Source organism: Pungitius pungitius, chromosome 4 (genome assembly GCF_949316345.1).
Source record: "Pungitius pungitius chromosome 4, fPunPun2.1, whole genome shotgun sequence".
NCBI classification, from domain to species: Eukaryota; Metazoa; Chordata; class Actinopteri; order Perciformes; family Gasterosteidae; genus Pungitius; species Pungitius pungitius.
Genome location: NC_084903.1, coordinates 194,697 through 217,269, shown reverse-complemented (window position 1 = coordinate 217,269; position 22,573 = coordinate 194,697). Strand labels below are relative to the sequence as shown.

The 22,573-nt window shown below is 45.0% G+C and overlaps 1 protein-coding gene across 4 annotated transcripts in view; it reads right to left on the bottom strand.

Annotated features, from left to right (window-relative positions):
• The window catches only part of LOC119224583 (A-kinase anchor protein 13), a 72,960-nt gene extending 50,699 nt beyond the window's left edge, over positions 1-22,261 (bottom strand). Inside the window, exons 1-5 of one of the 4 annotated variants that reach the window (XM_062562058.1) lie at positions 22,030-22,261; positions 11,179-11,222; positions 5,241-5,394; positions 3,145-3,308; positions 2,568-2,739 (exon numbers count right to left, since the gene is read on the bottom strand). In XM_062562058.1, coding sequence (XP_062418042.1) covers positions 2,568-2,739; positions 3,145-3,308; positions 5,241-5,394; positions 11,179-11,211 — 523 coding nt within the window. In that variant the 5' untranslated portion in view covers positions 11,212-11,222; positions 22,030-22,261. Of the gene's footprint in view, positions 1-2,567; positions 2,740-3,144; positions 3,309-5,240; positions 5,395-11,178; positions 11,223-22,029 lie in introns of those variants that run through there. The other 3 variants (XM_062562057.1, XM_037481767.2, XM_037481777.2) reach the window with 3 other exon arrangements.
• Between the last annotated feature and the right edge of the window lie 312 nt (positions 22,262-22,573).

The window sequence follows — 22,573 nt, the reverse complement described above, 5'->3', positions numbered from 1 at the left end:
GTCAAATTATTATTTATTTTTTTGTTGACAATCCATAATCCATAAAAAAAAGTCAACAAACCCAATTAGAGGGATAGTTCATGACCTTATGGTACACAGCAAAGAGTTGACTGGTAATAAAAGGGTCAGTGGGTCTCAAAGAGACGTTTTTGAGATGTATTTGCTTTTTGGGTGCTTTGAGCTCCTCAACCAGAGGACCATGAAGTCCCATTATACGGTAGAGAAGTAAATCTTCTTCTACATCTCTACGCAAATCACCAGGTCGTCTCCTCTCATGGCATTGATTGACAAACCAAAGGCGACAGATCATTTGATGCTACATGTTGCCAGCAAAATCCAGTGATCTTGAACGTGCGGCTGCGGGGAGATCATTGAGTGTCCACAGTGCGCAGCACCACAGAGATAAACCAACACCCCCCTCCACCTGCAGTCCGCCGCAATCCATCACCTGACAGGTCGGATTAATGGAGAGCAGAGTGAGCTCCTCTTAGCGCAACAGTTCAACGCGGCCGGGCGGTGACACGTTGGGAAGCGCAGCCCATTAGAGCACACATCACTCACGCAGCAGGCAGCCGCCTTCCACATCAACAACATGACAGCTGACTTCAATGCAAAGAAGCCACATCGTGTGTGTGTCCACACACAAAGCTGTGAGGCTGCTCACAACAGTAATAAACAGATCTAACCCAATCGGAAGCCCTACTGAAGATTTGTTTTCAGGACTTTTCTGGTTTAGGCCCAAAACTAACAAGGAGTAAATTGTTTTGATCCAGGGGAGCTTCAATCTCTTACTGAATAGACATTATTTTTTCAGAAATCCGTCTGGTTCTGCTGGTATCGATCTGACATCCAGGCCGAGGTTTAAGCCCCAAGCTGTCGTCTTTACTGCATCGAGCTTTCCCAAAAGTCGTTTATGTGGCTTCACAGAGAGCCATTACCTCGCAGTGTATCATCCTCATCAGCTCCACTTGCAACCGACTGAAGTCTTCAGAGTCAATGGCTGGAGAAAATTGCCACTTTAATTTTAATACAAAATGTACGTTTGTTCTCAGCGACAGTGCGCTTTGGGCTCCGTTTGATCACACTAACACTGGCGCCAGATGACAGCCACGTGTTTCGTGTTCATGTCTGTCAGTTAATAGGAGCTGCCAGCTGAAAGCGGTGCTTCAAAAAACATTACAAGAGAATATTTGTCACTCATTTATCAGGTGAAAAAAGACTCTGGTTTCAGCTTTACAGACCACATGGTGTGATCCGAGAGGCTTGCTTTCTGGCTACTATCACAACAGTACTTTTATAACCGGAGTAACATTACATACAGGTAGCTTTCACATCCCAGATAAAGTTACCACTAGAGTGCAATCACCTCAATCTGTTAAGGCCTTGGGGAGGGGTGGGGGGCATAACAAATACAATTTCAAAGAAGTTGAAAAGAAAGGGCACTGTATCATATGGATGCACCTAAGAAGTAGAAAGAAATCGAGCCAACATGACCTGCACAGTCTTCCAACCACAACCCAGAGACTGTGGTCAACTCAGCAGACACTCGGTCTTTAGTGAACCTATACGCTGGCAATTATGGAAAACGCATCCAAACGACCCCCATCAGCAAGCACACAAAGATTAATGTATATAAACGTTAGCTGAATTTCGTGAGTTACAGTAGCAAGGAAGTACAACTTGAATGTGGCATGAGAACACAATTAACTAAACCTACATCATGTTCCTGTATCATCATAAGGGGCCTCGATGGAAAAAAAGTTTGCTATGGTTTTAAAAAGCACCAAAGCCAACATTACTGCACTTGGAAACCTTTGCCTCCAACTCATAATTACCAAAAATAATGTGTGTAAAACATTCATGGTAAATGGCCTCCTTCCGTGGTTGAACATATAGTCATCAAATGTCATTTAAAGAAAAGATTATGATCAAGGAAATGTAAAGAACATAATTATAGTCCAGTCCAAGAAAATGGCGAGACGTCATTTCCTGATTGTCATCAGCTGCAAACTCAAAAGCAAGCAGCAAAAATGTAAACACCCCCACTTCAACAAATCCTCATGTGTTCATTTGAAGCAACAACCAAACAGAACTAACATGAACCGAGCAATGTGTGCACGAGGGCCCGCTGCAGAGCCACTCTGAGCGCATCGTGTGCTACCTGGTGCTCTGTGAGCTGTCAAAGGATGTTTTGTTCAGGTAAAAAACCCAGGAAGGTTTAAGAATTGAAATTATAATTCCTTAATGGTTTCATTCAATGAGTTTTCTCCACACTTTCACTTCCGCATCTGTGGAGGCCAGACAGAAAACACGTTCAGCTCCACTTGGTTGAGAGTGTGTCACATACATCAGCTGCCAGATTATCTACATCAAAGAGTAGAAGCTAAACAGGAGGCACTTCTGAAGATTAGCAATGGAACACACACACACACACACACACACACACACAAAAACAAAGCAGAGGAGCCGTGTGTGCCATTATGTGTAAAGCTATAATGTGTCATCATGTTTGTGCAGCGCTGCACACACGCTCTGAAATGACATGTTTGAGACCCATTGGGCCTCACCAGTGCCGTTGGTCAGCTGGTTCCCCAGTAAGCTCCATCCCGGAGGCAGCGTCAGGTGGTGGAGGGCCAGCGCCAGCTTCTCGTCCAGGCGCTCGCACTCCTGCGAGGGAATCCGACACTCGTCCAGCAGCAAGGCCCCTTCCAGGCCGTCGACTCGGCCCGCGGTGCTCACCTGCGTGGTGGGGGCGATTATGGAGATGGGTTAAGATTGTTAAAGAGCTTAGTCGCTTTAAGGCGCTTGCCTAAGAGCATAAACCCGATGCCCAAAAATGCAACATGTAAATTCAGGAAGACGCAACTCTTAGTGCCAAGCTCAATTTGGGGCAGAGCTGTGCCAAAAACAGTTAAGACAGTTAAGACAGTTAAATTGTGATAAATTGTGCAGAAAAGAATTCATTAATTGAATGGCGAGGTCTGGGGGACATCAATATCTGTCGGTGAAGAATAACTTCTGTCTTACTGTCACTTTGCCCACACAGCTGCAGCACTCGTTGCCAGCGGATACCACTCTGCTCTCAACTCCGCAGCAAGCCTTTAGTCTGTGTGGTTATGTTAGGGCTCACTTGGAAATGCTCACCAGGAACTGGGCCAGGTCAAAAGCCAAATCCTGGACAAAGCCGAATGGATGCTCGGCCAATGGAGCCACGCGACCCAGACAGGGCGTTAGGTCCTCGGGGGACTCGGGTACGCCTCGGCTGGCTGAACACAAGGTGACCCGCACCACCTCGCAACAGTCATGAGCTACAGCAAGGAAGGCAGAAGGTAGGGTGAGAGGGCAGGAGAAACAGCAGGAGTTAGTTTAATAATATCTAATGATCAAAATCAATGTTTTTCTTCTATAAGGTCATTAGCATGTCTATATATGTCGAAGCCCCATGTGTGTGTTTAAAACTTGCCTTTTACAATCATTCTATTGACTATGTTTTGACTTTGTAATGTTGCTATGAAAAAGGCATGCTGATTAATGCAATTTCAAAAAGGGGAAGCTGGTGGAGTATTATGTTTAAAAGCCATATTTGGATCGTCTACAGGAAACTGTAGACAACAAGAAAAGTGTCCAACTCGACATTAACCATCAATTAAAACTAGATTGCATGTAGAAAGTTGTGTGAAAATCACTTTAAAAATATTAGAAATAAAAAGATGTTCTGTTTGGTTCACAGGCCGTGCTGAGCAGCAACAATGCCGTACAATTAGCAACAACATCATTGACATCGTAAAAATGGTATATTGATTACCTGTCATTAACAATAATACAGTGCACATTTGCTTCACTGGCCTCATTCATACAGTAACTAACTGCAAGAAATATGATTGTTTGCCTAATGCAATGTGCTTCAATAATCACGCTCATTCCCCTTCGGCAGTCGCAAATCAAACTGGAACTACCAACAGACTGATGACATGACATGTTATCAGCTAAATGAAAATGTGCCCACACAGGAAATAAAGGCTCTGATTGACGCCTTACCTGCAGTGCTAACATCCCACCCTCTAATTGAAACTGCACATGGATAATCTGCATCAAATCATTCCTTCCCAAAATGCCAATCACCTCAATCCGTTCTCTGCATCTAGATCTACCGGCTGAGACCCACCTAGCCCGTCATAGTGCAGTATGAGAACTTAGACCATACACAGTCTCAGCACACTGGAGGACCTCCTGCTTGGTCACAGGACGTGTTTCCTTATGGACGGAGCAGTGGAGCGGCACTAATCTGTTAGTAGAGAGCAACACCTCCTCCTGCCCCCCCTTGGACGGCTCCAATTCTTCCGAAGCTCTTAATGAGATAATGCAGTTTAACGTGTGCCGCCTTCTTGTTCTTTCCTGTCGGGAGCGCGGACACTTGAGGAAAACAACAAGTTCCAACATATCATAATTATTTGTCCCTTGGGCTTATGTTTGATGTATTTCCCTACATTTCGTCGCCACCCACGTACCCGTTTTATGTGCACGGTGACCCTTGACCTTGACCCGTGATTTACGTTCATCATTGCTCTTCCGGCCTCACAGGAAGTTTTCACTGACTTCAGTTTTGCTAAATGTGTTTAATTTTGCAAGGGGAATAAACGGAATGTGCTCTGGGAGCAGTGATGAATGTCTCCGGTCTCTAGAAAAAGTCAAACGAGGTGATTTCTCCCCCTCGAACATAGTGCAGTAGTTTAAAAACAACATGGATGAATGATCCTCTATTACGTGGAGTATCTTAAACTGCTCTAATAAAACCCTTACTGTGTGTGATGTGAGGGAACAATAGTAGCATCCCCTTCTTAAAGATCATTTTTTGTTATCAAAGATTTTGCAGCGCTTTATTTTCTCCTTGGCTACAGCACATAATGGCCACACAGACCCATTTGGGAGACAGAGTTTTACTTATGTTGATCTTATGTTTAGTTATGATCATACATTTGATTATATTTCCATTCTCTTGGAGGGCTTTGACTGTATGTTAGTGGCCTGAAAACACTGGATTACCCCTGATGTGACTTTCACATAAGCTACAGGTCAATTTGTTGTTATTTAGCAACATCATTTAAAAGATATCTGCGACAAGGCCCTATGTCATCAATTGACACAGAAAATAGATTTAACATGTATCAAGATCCTTTAGGTGGAGCTGCCTCCCCCCATGGGACCATTAGAGGATGTCATGTGGGGGCGGGGGGGCTTACCGGGACACAGCGCCTGCAAGGTGTCATGACTGCTCCTCAGGGTGCTGGTCAGGTGCCTCTGTGTGCTGCCAGAAAACAGCAGGAAGTAGTCAAGGCTCTCGTCGTCTGCAGCCAGCTCTCCATCAGCGAGCTGCACCGTGATCACACACAGCCCCTGCACAGAGGAAGAGACAAAAATAAAAATCTGCATGAATTATAAAATCATTTTTAGTTCACAGGTTTTCATCACTTCATTTCAGATTATGTGACACTTTTTGAGAATTGAACATCTGTGTGATGCGTGCGAGAAGAACGCCGATCCTTCGCCACACGGGTAAAGAGCGCATGTGTGGATGCCAAAAACAGAACAGGGCCGTGGTGTAAAAACTCTTTCTAAGCAGCACCCAACTACACAAATGCCTCAAAAAGTGAATATGATAATGACTTATTGATCTAACGCCGTGCTCCTCACATCATTCAAGAAACTGGAAGGCGGCTGGAACGACTCGCCTAGCGAGCACCGTCAGGTTCTGACTATGCAGGAGGAGGATGAGGAGGAGGAGGAGGATGAGACCGCTTTACAAACGGAGGAGGCCACATGATTAACAGCTTCTGTATTAGCGCTGTTTATCAACTCGCTCAGCTCTCACCCTTGTGCACCTTTGGCACATAAAACAAGGTCAACACTCTTTTCGACGTGTTCACTGGCAACTCAACAGCTGTTATTGCGTTTGCACGTTGACTTTCCACAGCTGTGTGTTGCAGCGTGGCACAAAAGGCCCAAACCAGCGACCTGAATGCGGCTCGGGGAGGAGCCACATATATATTGGATGTGATTGTTTGGGGTTTTATCAAAACACACAAAATAAAAACAGAAAAGAAATGGATTTAGAGCCTGCCTTAGTCATGTGATATCTCATGAAAACAAAAGAAGAGGGTTGACACAAAAGACACAGAGGGCTGCAGTGTGTGTGTGTGTGTGTGTGTCTCTCTCGCTTTGTGTGTCACACACACACCCCTCTGAAACCACTGGATTAAGAAGTGCCTTTAGTCTTTCTTAAGTAACACCAGCATTCAGTTGGATCCCGTTTGTAGGATGAGAGGACGTTGTGCGATCGACCAGAGGGTGTCAGCCCTAGAGAATAAAATGTGTCTTTTCACTGCTTTGCAGACATCAAATGTATATTTGGGATCCCTTTTAAAACAAAACGTATAACACAAAAATGTCTGCCACAGTTTCCATGTCATCCAGTATAATAAATACAAAAATTAATAGCGCATGAAAGACCAAGAGCAAGAGTGGTAAATGTGGAAATTGTCTTGGCGGTTGGTGCATGACGGAAGACAGAACAATAATAACAACATAGTGCAGCAATAAGATAAAAATAAAAGTATAATAAAATATACGATATGGGTTAGTGCGCTAAAGCTAAAGCTATGGGTTAGTAAGTAAGAGGAGATAAGATAAAAATAGAAATAAAAATAAAGATAAAGTGCACCAGCTAAACAAAGTGACAAGTGAAAGTGACAAAGTGAATGAACATGGGAGTGAGAGTCAGTCAGGGGGGGGGGACCCGGCTCTGTTGATGAGCCCGACTGCCGAAGGGAAGAAACTGTTGATGTGGATGGAGGAGGCTGGATGGAAGGGGGCACAAACAGTTCATGTCCAGGGTCAGAGGGGTCGGCTTCAATCTTTCTGGCTGCTTCAAAGTCCTGGAAGCGAACAAGTCCTGGAGAGACGGCAGATTGCAGCCAATCACCCTCTCTGCAGAGTGGATGACACGCTGCAACCTGTCCTTGTCCTTGGCTGTGGCTGCAGCGTACCACACGGTGATGGAGGAGCAGAGGATGGACTCCATGATGGCCGTGTAGAAGTCATCATCGTCTGAGGCAGGTTGAGTTTCTGATGGAGCCGATGTTCAGCTCCCATTTGAGGTCCTGGGTGATGATGGAGCCCAGGAAACAGAAGGAGTCCACAGTGGTGACGGGGGAGTCACACAAGGTGCGTTCTTCCTGAAGTCCACGACCATCTCCACTGTCTTCAGGGCGTTGAGCTCCATGTTGTTCTGGCTGCACCACGTAGGCGGACTCGTCCCCACCAGAGATCAGTCCAATGAGTCACAATGGAGGGCGTGGGGTTTTGCAAAAAAAGTCCCAAAATACAACCTCATCTCAGCTGTATTGGGTCTACTATATATTGTGTCTCCTCGATAATATGATGTGACCAGTGGAGACAGCCACAACAGGCCACTTGTCCACAGAGACAGTTGGCCTGTTGTGGCTGCATCATTATGGGCCGATGTCATCTGAGGACTGACTGAGGAGGAGGAGGACGTGGAGGACTACGAGGAGAAGAAGCAGCAAAGAAATAGGGATATTGTTCCAAAACGGTGCTGTTTTCTTTCCACTGGGGGACTGCAGCTTGGAGACAGGGCAGGCGGGGCGGGGAGGGAGGAACAATGGGACAGTTCATCCCACTTGACCAGAGCAGTTTTCTTATTTTCACCGGGCTCCTTCTTTCTCTAATGAAGAGGTGGCCTCGGGCCTTAGTTCCACTGAGGGGAGGGGTAGCCAGCAGATGGGAATTGGCAAATTTAGGTTTGGTAAGCCATTGCTGCTGCTGGGCAATAAGAGAGGGGGGGTGCAGCCACGTAGCACAGGAAGAGAAACAGCCTGCAGGGACCTTTAGGGAGCGGGACTAAATACATGGACTTTCAGTGGGGATGCGCAGTGTAGGGGCTGCATGAAATAAATTGAGTTGTAGATGCGCGGTGAAGCCGGCAGGTATGAGACGCTCTCCATTAAAATCTCATTTGCTATCGGATCGCACGGAGAGGAGCAGCAGCTCGTGGGATTTTGCACCTTTGCGCTCCACATGCTCATAAATATGTTCACGTTCCAGTCGTTTCTTTCAGTCCACGTGGTTGAGCATGTTAGCCAGTACATCTACGAGGGCGCCACAGCGACTCATCCAGTCTAAACTGGTCCGTCCGCTGCTGATGTTTTACATCCAGAGTCGTGAAGTCTTTGTGATTCATACACAATCCTTTCACTCTGGGCCTGCCTGTGCTAAATCTACCAACCTGAGAGTCAGAACGGAGATTTGAAACATCTGCCTTAGTCTGCAGGAAGCACAACTGCACACAGAAAAAACTAAAAACACACTCACATACAAGACACACAAGCAAAAATTAAAACTACCGCCAATAAGTCTCACAATAACATCATTAGAATGCAAAAACAATAATCCTTGAGTGTCTGCTTTTAGCCGTGTGACTGTGCTCTCCGCTGGAAAGCAGCACTTAAAGTGACCTGCTGGGGCATCGACCTGCTAATCGAAGCCCCCCTGCCAACGCCTCTCAAAGATGCCCATGTGAGTCCTGCAACTGGCATCAGCTCTGCAGGTCAAAAGCAGCGTTGGAATTTGAGTGCTCACTGAAGCTGATTTTAAGGTTTCATAAAAAAAATACGTTTTTATTCCGTCCAAATGAATGTTTATCCTTCTGGCCAGCTTTCTGACTCAACATGGTGTCTCTCCACTTCAGCACTTAATGTTGAAGACGTCCCTTTGAGGTTTTCCTCTTAGCGTTAATCATTGTAGACCTTTGGAGCTTTTAGTCAACTTTCTGCAACGTTTCTGCACGGTTTACCAGGAGAAGTCGCTGCTGCTGGACTATCAGAGATAATTAACAGAAATCTCAGCGAATACCAGGTCCATTTCACACGTAACAAAAACTCCAGAGCGTTTAATGATCGAGGCACAGCTAGCAGGGAGGACACAGGTAACATCAGCACTGCGGCGCGTTGCGTTCAGGGACCCGACTTGCTCGTAAAAGCCGCTGTGGAAATGCTGCCTGCGAGTCGTCCTCGGCTGCCTCACTTCCAGCACCTCATCATTAAAAGTATTGGTTTGGTCAAAGTAATGTTGCAAGAGACTAGAAAGATCGAGATGTACGGACCGGGCCGTGGTTTTCCCTCGCTGCAGAGTGGTGTTTTTGAAGAGCGACAATTACAGTGCGACTACTTAACTCTTAGGAGCTTTCTCACTGTCAGCGGCAGGTGTGGACGACCCGAGGTCTAATGAGGCCTAACTGAACGCCCGGTTCCACCCAGCGGTCTGGCTGTAAATCACAGATACGGTTGTCTGGGCGGTTAATGTGTGTGTGTTTTCTGTGATAGACCTGGCCCTGCATGGAAATATCAAACATGACTGGTACTGTAACTTTTTATCTATGTCATTTTTATTGTATATCGATGTAGTAGATTTCACACTGAGGGACATTTAAGCATGGAAGGTAACTTGTAGGAGTAAACTTTTGCCTCCTGTTGTCCGGCTCTCGGCTGTGTTTGTAATAAATTATTATTTTCACACTCATTAATGATGCATTAACTCACACAGCCGCAACCCATTCCCCATTAATCAGGTGGATCAATTGGACCCCCAACCCACCTGATCTTACTAATAAACACTCCTAATGAGAATAATGACTGTTGCACCCTATATTGTTAGAATGTCCTGCCAATGCAATGACGTTAGCACCAACAATATTGAAAATGTAAAACCAAATAATGACCGACAACGTGATATTTTATGACTATGTCTTTAGATATGTCACTGGGAGTGATTAAAAACATTAGTCTGTGCAAACTCACTGCTGCAAAACGTGGATTGAAAATCCATTAAATGTCCTTTTTCATAAGCATAACAATTAACCTCATCCTTTAACAAACACTCGAGGAACCTGAGGAAGCACATGACAATATCGGTCAACTTATTAAATTATTGGATCAGGTTAGGTGAAAATTTGATTGCATTTTTTTAAGGACATTATTACATCAAAAAGAAAGAAAAAAGAAATTGCCCGAGGCCTTGCTTTATTCCTGGAAGAAGAAAAAAGGAGGATATTCTGTCCTGCTGAATAGGAAATCAGGCATCTGGAGCTTTATTCACAACTTAGTGGGGAGAGGAGCCCTCGCCTGTAGTAACAAGACCACTGAGACAAGCTTTCATCCAGGTAGGGGTCACAACATGGAAAGACTGATACACGCTTGATGGGACCGCCCCCAGAAAACTCCACATGACCGGATACTACAAAAAGTTTTTTTAAACACACAAGCACTCTGCATTTAACATGTCCGGGTAAACTAGGCCTCACCTTTTTTAGAGTAATAATCTAAGAGGGCCACTACCATTGCTGTTTTATCCCAAATCGGATAATCAGTTTTTTGTCACTTCCCAATACATTTTCTCGTTTTATTTTGTAATCTCGACGGTCCACCGAGTGGTTCCCATGTCGTTCAACTGATAACGTGTGAAAGACAATGACCCATGACCCTGTACAGGATAATAAACTGTTAGGAAAGTTTGCCAATCAGTAAGATATTAAACAGCCAGTTGATATGCGTGCAGTCGGACGTTGTGTTCTCCGTTACCCTGCACACGCACACACAATGACCTTTTCTGTCATTCCACATAATTACACCTGTTCTAAGGCTGGCGGTGAAATTTCATGGAATTAGGTGAGGTCATCACACTGCGTAACAAAGCACTAATAAGGAAGATAAAGGCGTGCCGCGTACCGCCCCAACAGGTGCAACAAAGGAACCTTGAGGAACACGCCTACAGGTAGAAACAGCTGTGTGGGTGGACGAACAAACTACGGTCCTCCGCAAAATAGCTTCTATGACAAGTGTGAATGCTTCCAAAATAAGCCATGGGGGTGAAACATTAAAACATTAAAGCAGTTAGAACTGACCTAGTAATAACAGGGATCTACTGCACTGAAGATAAACAGCTAATGCTAACAGGTCACAAGGCTATCATGATGTTTTCAAATGTGATCCTATAAAAGCTTCAAACATTTTGATGGAATGGCAATATAAAGTCGATACAAGAGGGAATTACACAATGTTAAACAACAAGAAAAATATACCATTATAGATGAAAAGAAAAACTTACATAGAGTGGAGCTTGCTGTGGGTTGAGTTTCATGTCCGTGGACACTGTGAAGACAAGAAGACATCAGGAGGTTAGAGGTCAAAATGCTGAGGTGACGTGTTGAGGTTCACAGATACAGAACTGAATAAAGCAGATGCTCATATAGCAGAAGACACGGAGCTACATTCAGTTGCTTGCTGATAAGTGTCTCTCTCTCTCTTTTTTGGGGGGGCAGGGGCTCCCCGTTCCTAATAAGGACACACTCTGTATGACACGTGGGAAAGAAAACACACACACATCATCCAACCAAATCTGCCAAGGCTCCATTTGTGCTTGTTTAGTCAAAGGCAGGCTGCGTCAACAAGGACCAACTGTTTGTGCGTGTTCTTCAGAAGGTTTGAGGATGACGCTCACCCCGCTTTGCCTCCTCTACATGGGATCATTGCAGAAGGATCATTGCAGAAGGACCAGCGAGCACGATATCCATTTTTGGGGCGTAAAAGGTCAAAGGCAATTACATCCCCAAACAAGCACCATATTACAGCTATTGACTTGAGAACAAAACGCTTCAGAAAAATCCCTCTTTCTGTTCAGGCCCCGGTTTTTAAAAGAGAAATCGAGGCCTGGTCGCATTCATCAACGGGTCAGGGTGGGGGAGGTGGTGGGGGGGGGGGGGGGACCGGTCGGGGACAATTTGCGTTTGTCCACCGTTCCCTGGCACTAAAACAAGTCATCACTGCCGGCCTCAGTGGTAAGCGGCAGTGCATTAATCACATGAACGGCGCGGGTGAGGGGGGGGGGGGCTGACAAAAGGCCAGGACCTAATGAGTTCAGCAGAAAAAAGAAAAAGAAAACAGAGAGAGGAGCTGCGCAGAGCGACCTCCCCCCCGATCCAAACCGTTTTTCTTGCTTTCTGCTAAATAAAGGGCTCGGGTAGGAATTAGGCGCATCAGGTAAGGGGATAATCAGCTCTAATAATACTCTGGAGTCTAATCCTCTTGCCTTAAGTGCAATGGGCCAGGGACTAGCTTACTCACCACATGCATGACTTTGACTGATAAGACTCCACCATCAGGTCCCCATCGGGCTCACCGGCTCAATTACATTTGCATATTTTCGGATCTATCAGGGCTCCGTTTTTTCTCCTCTGTCTTCACTCAAAAAGGTGCTTTGAATCCTGTCTGACATTTTACGTGACATCTTATTGACCGGCGGAACGTATTCTCTAGTCAGTGGGTGTGCTGCTAAAGTCCCACCGCTGAGGACAGGGATGATAGCTTCTATTGATCCCCTGTGACCCTGTTCAGCTCAGACACTTCTTCACAGTGGGCGTTTTGATCACGTTTATATTGCAGCTTCAAAGAAAACAAGACAACTACTTTAACGTTTCCTGCTACTGTTCTTTTTGAGATATATAGTTAGCTTTAAGTATTTAATATATCTAAAAACCTTGAAAAGCTAGCTTGCTCATGGATTGTCTGCACCTGATGTTTAACCGTCGTTTAACTTTGACTTTGTAATTAAGCTTCCCTAGATTATCAAGTTTAGCTTCCAACTCTGTTACTTCTACATTTCAACTAGACAGGTTTTCAGCAGTGCAGTTTAATGCTTTGGGGTTTTATCTGGTTGTTTCCCATTTCCGTATTTTCAGATATTTCAGTTTCATTTCAGCTTTTGGCATCCTAGTGCATTTTCTAGTTCCCTTGTGTTCCTCACTACAAGAGACTTCACAGGATGAGGAGTCACTTGATACACCGATGACATCAGAAATATCCCTCAGTGCAGGTTGGATATTTGTTCCCCCGGCCACATTGAATCGGTTTCTGTCGTTGACCCCACCATCGTACACTTTGGTGGGTGTAATCCAGACTCTCTCTTTGACAGCAGCAGTCTTTCACAAAAGGACACGCCGGGGGATTTCTAAATTAAAGGTCATTTTAGACAGCAAATCCTACAAAGCACAGAAAAGTCACTGGTTTTTGGATCATTAAAAAGGTGCAGTATTTTCTCAACGGGACACGAGTTTCAAGCAAGTAGTGGAAAAAGGTGCTTTGATGCTGCGTGTGGAAAATACCTGGCCTTAAAGAGGAACTTAATGCAGTTTTTAAAAATGAAAAAATCCTTTTAGTTTTACTAAACTATAACTTTGATTATCCTCAGCCAATAATTTGGTCAACATCTGCACCAAAAATATATCCTTCGTATCTGCAATCTGTTTAATTAAAAGTATAAACATAAACCTGCTTGACGGCCATGTAAGTCAGCAAAAAGAACACAAACACAAAAAAACTGGTAACATAAGAACCTTGAGAAATGACATCCCCCTAAGCTCAGCCTACAGCCACCCGACACCTGCTTATAGAGATTACACAACCCATTAACTCCAGCTACAACACTGGGGGCCGCTCTCAGCACAGCTCCGTAACAGTCTCCATTATGGACCAAATTGCCTTGGAACGGCCGCTGGAACCGAATTTTCTTCTTTTACGGAAGGAAGGCCACGAGACAGGCATCCGCCTTCAAGTGCGCAGGCGTCAGGAGTGAACCGATTCATCAAGAGAAAAGCCCCCCCGGGGCCGGGATGGGGGCGCTGACGCTCCGAGTCGGGCTTTTTTAAAGCCCCACATTATGGCTTCCACGGGGGCCCGTAATAGCCATGTGACTTGAGCTTGACAACTCATTAATCGCACTACGCTCTCCGCAATCAACAGCTGACGATCACCCCCCCACACCACTCCCACCACAATGCAAGGGGCAGACCACCAAGGCAGTGTATGACCGGACGGTCAGCGCTGCAGTGACAAGGAACCCTTCCTGGATGGAAGGTGCATCCGGTGTTGAAGTCAAACTAAAGTTGTGTTGACATTCAGTGTCACTCTACAACGGCCATATGTTGTTTCTTGAAGGCTGAAAACCAATTGCTGGTAGATTAAAATGTTGTAGCTCGGATGGAGCATTGTTTGCATTCCTAACCCTGCAGTCATCCTCATTCCTGTCTTTGCTGGCAGATTGGTGTATATTTCTGCGTGTTATTGCCAAATGTGGATCAGTGGGAAAATGTCAAACCATTGGTGGAAATATGTGTAGCATCAAAAGCAAAAACAAACAGGGACCTACTCAAATAAAAATGTCAAGTCGATACCTCCCCAGGGAAACTTCAGGATGGGGATTTTCAGCTTTGAAAATTGGAATTACATTAGAGTTTATATTTTTCAAGTTTAACACACACACACGCTTAGAATTTTAAAAAAAAAATCTGCATTCCGGTTGTACTACGTGCTCCCAATCCCCTTCGTCATTGTCCTGTAAAGACATGTAATCTTCTTGTACTTTTTCCAAATCCTTCAGATCAAAGACAATCTACAAGAGATGCCATTAAAACATGGCAGCGAGCTCATTCATTGACGGTACAAACGGTAAACAGCGGGGAGGTCAGAGGTGACCGGGGCCCGTGACGCCATCAACATAATCTTTTTCTTGTCTCCTCTATGAGCCCCCTGTCCAAAGGACAGTCTCTATGATCCAGTAAAACAAGAGCAGGTCAGTGTTCCTCTGTTGCCAGGAGACCACTTAGTGTTAGAAAACCCAAACACTTCAGGATGCATAAGCCACGTGGTTTCATGCATAATTCAGGTGCTGCCCTTTCAACACCATCCCCATGCCCCCATGCAGCATAGCGTTATCCTTTGAGTCATTTAGGAATGATTATCACACCTGTGGCTTATCAAGGACTAATGCAACTCATTGTACTCATTTGAAACTAACATTGTGTGAATAACAGACATTCTCAAACAACCCAGCTAGTAATTCAGAGAAAGAGACAAACCTCTTAATGATATTCATGTTTTTCTAAAACTGGCATTAAGCCATGCGCATTAAGTGATTTTATAAAATACACTGCTCAACTTAAATCTCGACATTTTACAAAAAAAAAAAAAAAAAAAGCACAGGAAGTGGAATCTAGTAGCTCACAATCCTGAGCAACTACTTGTAATATAAACAGGTGACATTGATCAGTTTGACACAGTTGAATCAGAGCTGCACCTAAACCTGCAGTCTTTTGGGGTCAAAAACCTCCCATTGGCCATTAATTAACTTGGAGAATACCAATACAGATTAGGGATACTATATCATTCATTTTCCCTTTCTGACCGACAGCGGACCCTCATTAGCCGATCATTGACTGCCATCCGAACCAGGTTCAGGGGTCCGAGGAGCCACTTGGCCAGCATGCTCAGAATGTGAGGTACAGTAAGCAGCTTTGGATAGAAAAGCCTCTGCTAAATGGCAGATGAAGAGGGTCGGGGTGAGCTTCCAAGCCGATTTAAGCCTGGGGAGAGTTCATGGTTAACTCCTCTTAACTTCCCCTTATTCTCGTACTATCAACATTCAGTTGATCTGGTGTTCATTTCTATAGAGTACACTTTGTATTCGATCTGGAAGGGCTGGGGTTTGTGATGGATATCAAACAGAGCCCCTAGTACTGGGGTAAAGACTGGCTTGTTTTCCCTCTACCAGGATAAAAGTCTCATGGTAAACATGAGCCAGCGTCTGACTCACAGCAACGAGACACTGAGCGACCAAACCCCTGAAGTGACAAATTCTTGGTTACATTTTTGCCAAACACTAGCAGTGTGTCATGCTGAGGGTGAATAGCAGGCTCTAAACTCGAGTTCAATGTTTAACTCGTTTGTTTAACCTCCCCCGGGTTAACCACTAGGTGTTGGCTGATCACTGCAACACCGACCGCACGAAACATCGGAGAGGGAGCAAAGTGCATCCGTATCCCTTGGTACTTTTCTCTCTTTTTAAGTATACCATCAGCCCCCTGCTCCTCTGGGGCCCAGCTAAATTAGTCCAGCCTACGTCACTCACCTCCACAACAAGCAGAGCACCAGGACGCACGATGTTGACTGCCGCTTAGATAGTCACGGCTGTTTGATTTAATCAAACCTCGCTACCGTCCCCGCGATAGATATGAGGCATTCGAGACCCCCCCTGCACACAAAAGCTACCTTTGTGCGTGGGACTGCACACAAATGCTGGCCAACAACCCGAGGACGGGGGATGAAAGGTCTCCTTAGTGTTTGGTGACAGTTATTACCCTCTCCACTGAAACCAAATACCTGTGGGCCCCGATAGCATTATCTTATTGGGAGGCGCACCGAGGCCGGCCTGTAATCAGGGCCCGGCCTTGATCAGTGCTCCTTCCAAGGCTTGACACCCCCGCGCCCCTTTCAATCAAGAGCTCAGGAGACTTCTTTAAAAAAAGGTGTTGGACTAATACCTCTGTCACATCTGAATGGTAAGTATGATGCCAGCTAGCAATAGCTCTGTTAATTGTTGGAAGAGTAAAAAACCATCTATAGTTGCATGGGGGATTATTTGCCAAAGGACTTCCTGGCCAGGACCAGTTGCCAAGCAACCAGAGCATCCAGGACGTTAATCTGTTACATTAACCCCCTTACAAAAAACAAAGTTAATGTTCCCATGTTGTAAAGACATTAAAACATGAGATAGAAAGGTTAACCGTTTCCTGCTTCTTGTCTTTATGCTAAGCTAGCAAGGTATCAATCTTCATGTCAAAGAGAGCAACGTACGTTTTAGGAGTGACAACCTATTTGGAAAGAACAAGCTCGGGCTAACGTTTATTGGAAGGTCTAAAGGCTGTTCTGACGAAATGTTTGCACCGGTAAATCCAGGACCTGACACCTAGGGATGGATAAATATGTTGAAAACATTGCCCAATCAACAGGGCAATTCCTGCTACTTGAACTCAGCTGCACTTGGCAATCCAATTTCTCACACAATACTGACGGGCAATAGCCGGGTGAGCCTTGTGGAGTTAAACACATTTACAGGAGCAGAAAAAATCTCTCAAAATGATCAATATGACATTTCACCGGCAAATTACTTAGCTTACTCATTCCAACCGCGGCGAGTGGAAAAACAAACTGCCTGTGAAAAGAAGAGCAGACAGGGCGGGAAAGAAAACACACACGGAAAGACGAAGAGAAAGGAAAGGAGATGTAGGTCTCCTGTGAGCGCTAAGAGGTTTAGGAGGAGAATCCGGATCTATGCAAACCTTACAGTCTCACAGCAGGCCTGATCAGATTAACTTTACCCCACTGCAGCAGTAGTGAATATGTAGTTTCAATGAAACAACCAGCCAACGCGTGCTATTAGAGTATGAACGACACTTTGCCTTATGACGTCATGTCTTTCGTTGGTTCTATTTTCTCCATCTGATTCTTAGCTCCAAGTTTGGTCAATCACAAACTCCAAATTGCCCACAAATATGTATGTGTGTGTGTGTGTGTGTGTGTGTGTGTGTGTGTGTGTGTGTGTGTGCGTGCGCGCGTCCACTTTTCCGGGGTCTTTCCAACAGACGGCACATTTGTGATCTTATGAGTCGCTCTTCCTTGAGAAACTGTTCATAAACAGCGAGATGATGAGTGTGAAACTAAAAGCGGTGGTTTGGGAAAGTGGATGGAACGCGAGGAGGCACACTTCCCCCTCTGGCGCCGCAACAGACTATTTCAGAAGGCCCGGTTTCTGGACTTCTAACTTTTCATTTATCGTTTAAAGACATCAACATACGTAAAAGTAAAAGGTCCTGTATTATAACTTAGGCACTACAGACATGTGCTTAACTTAATCTTAAAAAAAGGGGGCACTACACTTATTTCACCAGTGTAGATTGGTTTACTCGTCATTTTACATTTGTACACAGTTTGACAACATTTAAAAAGCCCAAATTCTGTTCCTGAATTCAGGTTAATTTACTATGCAGAAGTCAAACCTGTTGTATGTGAACAACCAGTCTTTGAATGCCCCATGTGACCAGAAAATAAATTAGGGTGTAGAAGCAAACTAAGGAAAAAGGCTCAATACTTCAGAGAAAGATTTATTGACAGAATTGAGGTTATCTTTTGTCAGAATGGACTTATTTGCACCTGATGTGAGTTTACACGTAGCAGAACTACGAGGAAATGTGTGCCCATGAATAAAACATGTAATTTCCCTTAAGCAGAGGCCCAATCCTGCATGTCCTTATCAAGAGCACTTAGCGTTACCTCAGACCTTTCTAAGTCCTGAGGGTGAATCACAGTCAAACTTTGCCCTGCATGGGGAACAAAAATCACTTGGTTACTTCCTACATTCGGACGCTTTTGATAAGTTGACCACTTACGATATTACATGCACACCTGCTTAAATTTCCACTGTGACCTCAAACTGCAGAGCTGATTAAATTCATATTTTTAGCGTGACACAAAGGGCACTGACGGAGGCCTTACCCCGAGTCGGCTTGGTGGAAATGGATGCGCGCTGACTCCTTCAGGTGCACATTAAAGTCAATTGAAGTCCACCAGGGAGAGCAGGTGTGTTTACACTACGCAGGCATCGCTGAGCAGCGGACATGCGAGCTCTGGCCGCGCTGATTACACTGAGCTAAATATGGCTTTGTGCGAACACAGGCAGCAGGCTGATCAAAGCGTTGATGTCAGAGCGGAGAGGCGGAGCCTGCAGGTCAGGTGTCTGCAGCCACCCCGCCCTGTGCGCTCCACGCGTTAGTGTTCTTGTTCTCTCTCATCTCTTCAGCAATGAACCCACTCAAAACAATGGTGTGATGAGAGCGAGGAGAACACACAGAGAGGGGGGGGGGGTCCTGGATGGTTTAGTGTCAATAAAAAATGTGTTTTTGTTCATAGAAAGATGTGGGTCTCACAGAATGAATGTCATTATTTGTTTTGAAATATGGACTGTACCCAGTAATATTTGTAAAATACAATATCTACACAAAATAGGGGCAATGGAGAAGGCAGATCTAACAAGCACTTTAGCCAATTGCTAATTAAATAAAAAACCCAATCAGCATCCTTAAATAGACACAGCCTGGGGCAACATTGGTTTTGTCCCAAGCAAGTTGTAAAGACGACTGACATATAGAGATATATATATATATTATGCTAAATTGTCTGTGAGGTTAACAAAAACCCTTTTTAAGGAGTGAGCCAATGTGAGGGTTTCAGGACAGAGGATGTTGCATGTGAACAGACTCTAAAGCACTCTGAGGCAAATTGGTAATTTGTGGTTTGGGGCTACACAAAATAAAAATGAAATTAATTGTTGTTTACTGCTTCTTTTCATGTTGGAATAAAAAGTAAAATTTGTGTTATTTTTTCTATGCCTTAAATATTTGGCATTGAATCAACTCGGGATGTTTTCTGACATTGATTCGACGGCCCCAAGTAGAACATTTTCCACCAGCCGCCTCCAGTAACAATTAACAGCAGCGTCTTCCTGGGACCAATAAGCCCCAGGAAGAGGGAGGGAGACTGCTGTGGGAACAGAGAGTGCCGATTGGCGTGCTGAGAGGAATCCTGCAATCACGGTCGTCACAAAACAAAAAATAAGTCAAAGTGAGTCAAGGCCTCATTGTGGATATCAGCTGGGATTTTTCAGAAGTGTTCCTCCCAGCCGTACACAAACACATACCGTGTCGCCAACTGGTACCGGTAAGGGTTTCATGCTGTAGTAAATACGCTGTAATTACAAGGCTGACACCGTGCGCATCCTCCGTCATCATTGAATTAGGGGGTTTGTGAGGACGAGAAATTTGGCCGGGTTCAGCTCGGAGCCGGCACAATCCTCCTGGTAATTTACGGTGCTCTCGATGGGAAGGCAGGCTCCTCCTCCGGGTGTCTGACTGGAGCCGAATCCTGGGAACAGCCTCGCGGTGATCGAGGATACAGTCATTTGCGTTGCTGTTCTGTGGAACCTCTGTGTCGTCTTTTGCTGATGCTCATTGAACTGTAGCCTCGTCTGCTGCTGCTACATCGTGAGGCTTTTTAATCTTTAAGATTGTGTTGAAATCTAAAAAAAAGTTGACATTCTTTCTTTTGGATACGAGGATTGTCACTACAGTTTTATATCTACACTGATTACCTACATGACAACACGGTGGCTAAGTTATTCCAGACATTTCACACTATTTGGATTGTTTTAAAGAATACAGAACTTTTGCAGAACATATTTGCCATTTTATAACTATACTGAAAAGCTGAGAAACCTGTGCGTTGGAAATGGTAAACGCCATAACACCCCAGATTATGGGCGTACACATATGTACGTCACTACGTTGTCAAAAGTGATAGACGGAAGGTTTATGATATCCAAGTACTAAGTGGACGTTCTTCCCTTTACAACGTGCTAATGAGCAAGGCACAAAAAAGCAAAGAATCCCGGCAGTGGAACCACGCGTGGGACACTGCACTAATGCCCAACATTACTGTAAAGCTACAGCTTATTCCCTTGAAACAGGTGGAAAAAATAAAATAGAAATTAGCAAGGTACCACAAGGGATGCTGCAAGTTGGACACAACTTCTAGAGTCGAAGAGAAAGAACGACGGTGGTGAACTTCAAATAAAGGAATACACTCAGATTTGCGGGCCAGCCCCAAAATAAAAGCCTCCAGATGGAGAGAGACCCAAGAAAGGCGGATGACTCGCCCGCCCACCTGACTACAGAGAGATGAAATGCATCAACGCCAACTGTGGCAGCCAGTGGAACACAAGCTCTGAACGGTGTTCCTAATTCATCCTCTCAGGCAGGGAGTGAGAACACATTTGAGTGAAGTAATAAAACCGGTTTTAGATGAAATCCTTTCAGCTCCTCCTCTCCGTTCTGTTAGTCCTCCTCAGGCTACTAAACTGATGGCAACTTAAGACAAGTTCAGTATTGCTGGTTGCTAAGACAGCGCAAAGGAGAGTAATCACTTGATACATCCGTTTAAATTTCTGAGCTGTTTTTGAAGAACTTTGTTTTGGACGTTTACATCAAGAACTTGTTTTCCCTACTTGCACTTCTGTTTTTTTCCATGACTATCTTCACGATTCAGATGCTCGAGAGGGATCAGAAGGCCCGAGTGCATCCAGGAAGTGTAGAAGATGTGTTTGACCCTGTGTGTGCACTACAACATGGCAGACCAGGGGGCGGCCATGTTTGCACATTAAGTGGGTGAGGTCAAGCGAGTGTAAATTAATTAGTAGGCTACTTTTTTGTTTTTTCCGTTTACGTGGGTGCAGTCCTTCCCAATAGCATTCGGACACTACTTCCTTGATGGGTATAATAGTCCCAGATGAGGAGAGTCTGTGGTGTCACACTTTATGATGGTTTTATTGTGATGGTGGAATTGTTTATTGCAGATATGATCATTACAATGTGGGCAGTTAAAGCTGGGTTTTTATCAGCATATATCATTTATCCAATCATATAATAGGGTTTTTTCATGTCATTCAGGAGTCGTGGCTGTGGATTTTTAAATGAATCAAGCAAATCACTTGATTGAGTCTAATTTCTCACAGTTACGCTTCCGGTTTGCCAACACACAGACGGACTGGTTACTTCCCCTACTGTGTACTGTAGAGAAATATCAATGTGCTTCCAATGTATTCACACTACTGGTTTTATCATATCTTATTCCATCATGCCAAGTGCTTTCTTAAATGCCCCTTAATGGCCGTGCCGTCTTTGGTGCTAACGGGGGTCCAACTGAACGCTAGTAACACGGGTTCCGTTATAACTGCAGCACTTTGAATATTCCTTCATGTCCTACTTCGCTCTTTGGCCGCTTTACTTCCCGTCGTGGAGCGTTTCTGTGGGACAGCCGGGGCTCGTCTTCCCGAGTTCACACAACCGTGAGCGGGGGGGGGGGCACTCAACGAGGATGTCGTGGCTGCCAAGCAACAAGTCAAAGAGCCCAGCGGCCATTGAATAACGTTACTTGAGCCAAAGATAGCTACCGGGCGACTCCATTCCTGTCAGTCAAACAGTTACCGACGGGCTCCTTGGTGAACGAGTCTTCTTACCTGGAGCAGATGAGGCTCAGCGTGAAGGAGGAGGAGAAGCGGCGGCTTTCGGACGCATAATACTCCTCCGGAAGGACAAAAACACTGTCTACTGTAAGTCCTCGTCCACAAAACGGGAGGCTCGAGTGCACTTTCTTCCAGTTGTTAGTGTTTCCCAGGACAACTCGGTGGGAGGAGTCAGCGCGCGGGGCTGCGCGAGCCCTGCTCTCAGTCTGCAGGGGGCACGTGTTCAGCTCTCATTCTGCAGGGTCACGTGTCCAGTCGCGAGGAAAGCAGAGCGGTGGAGAGTCATTCAAAAAGAGATGCACAGACAACTGTGGTGTCATTAGCGTGACTGTGCTTGATAAGTCTCGTGGTTGACCCTCCTTGGCAGGGAAAAGCTAGCAAAGTTGTGTTATCGCGTCGTCCGTAGGCTTTTCACAATAAAAGAGATTTTACTTTTACATTGCTTTAATAAATTATTTTAAAAAAGTTTTCTCCTTCTTCGCTCTGACTTGTGGACTTTTTTATTTTCCAGAACTTAACGTTTGTTTTGGAGTATGTT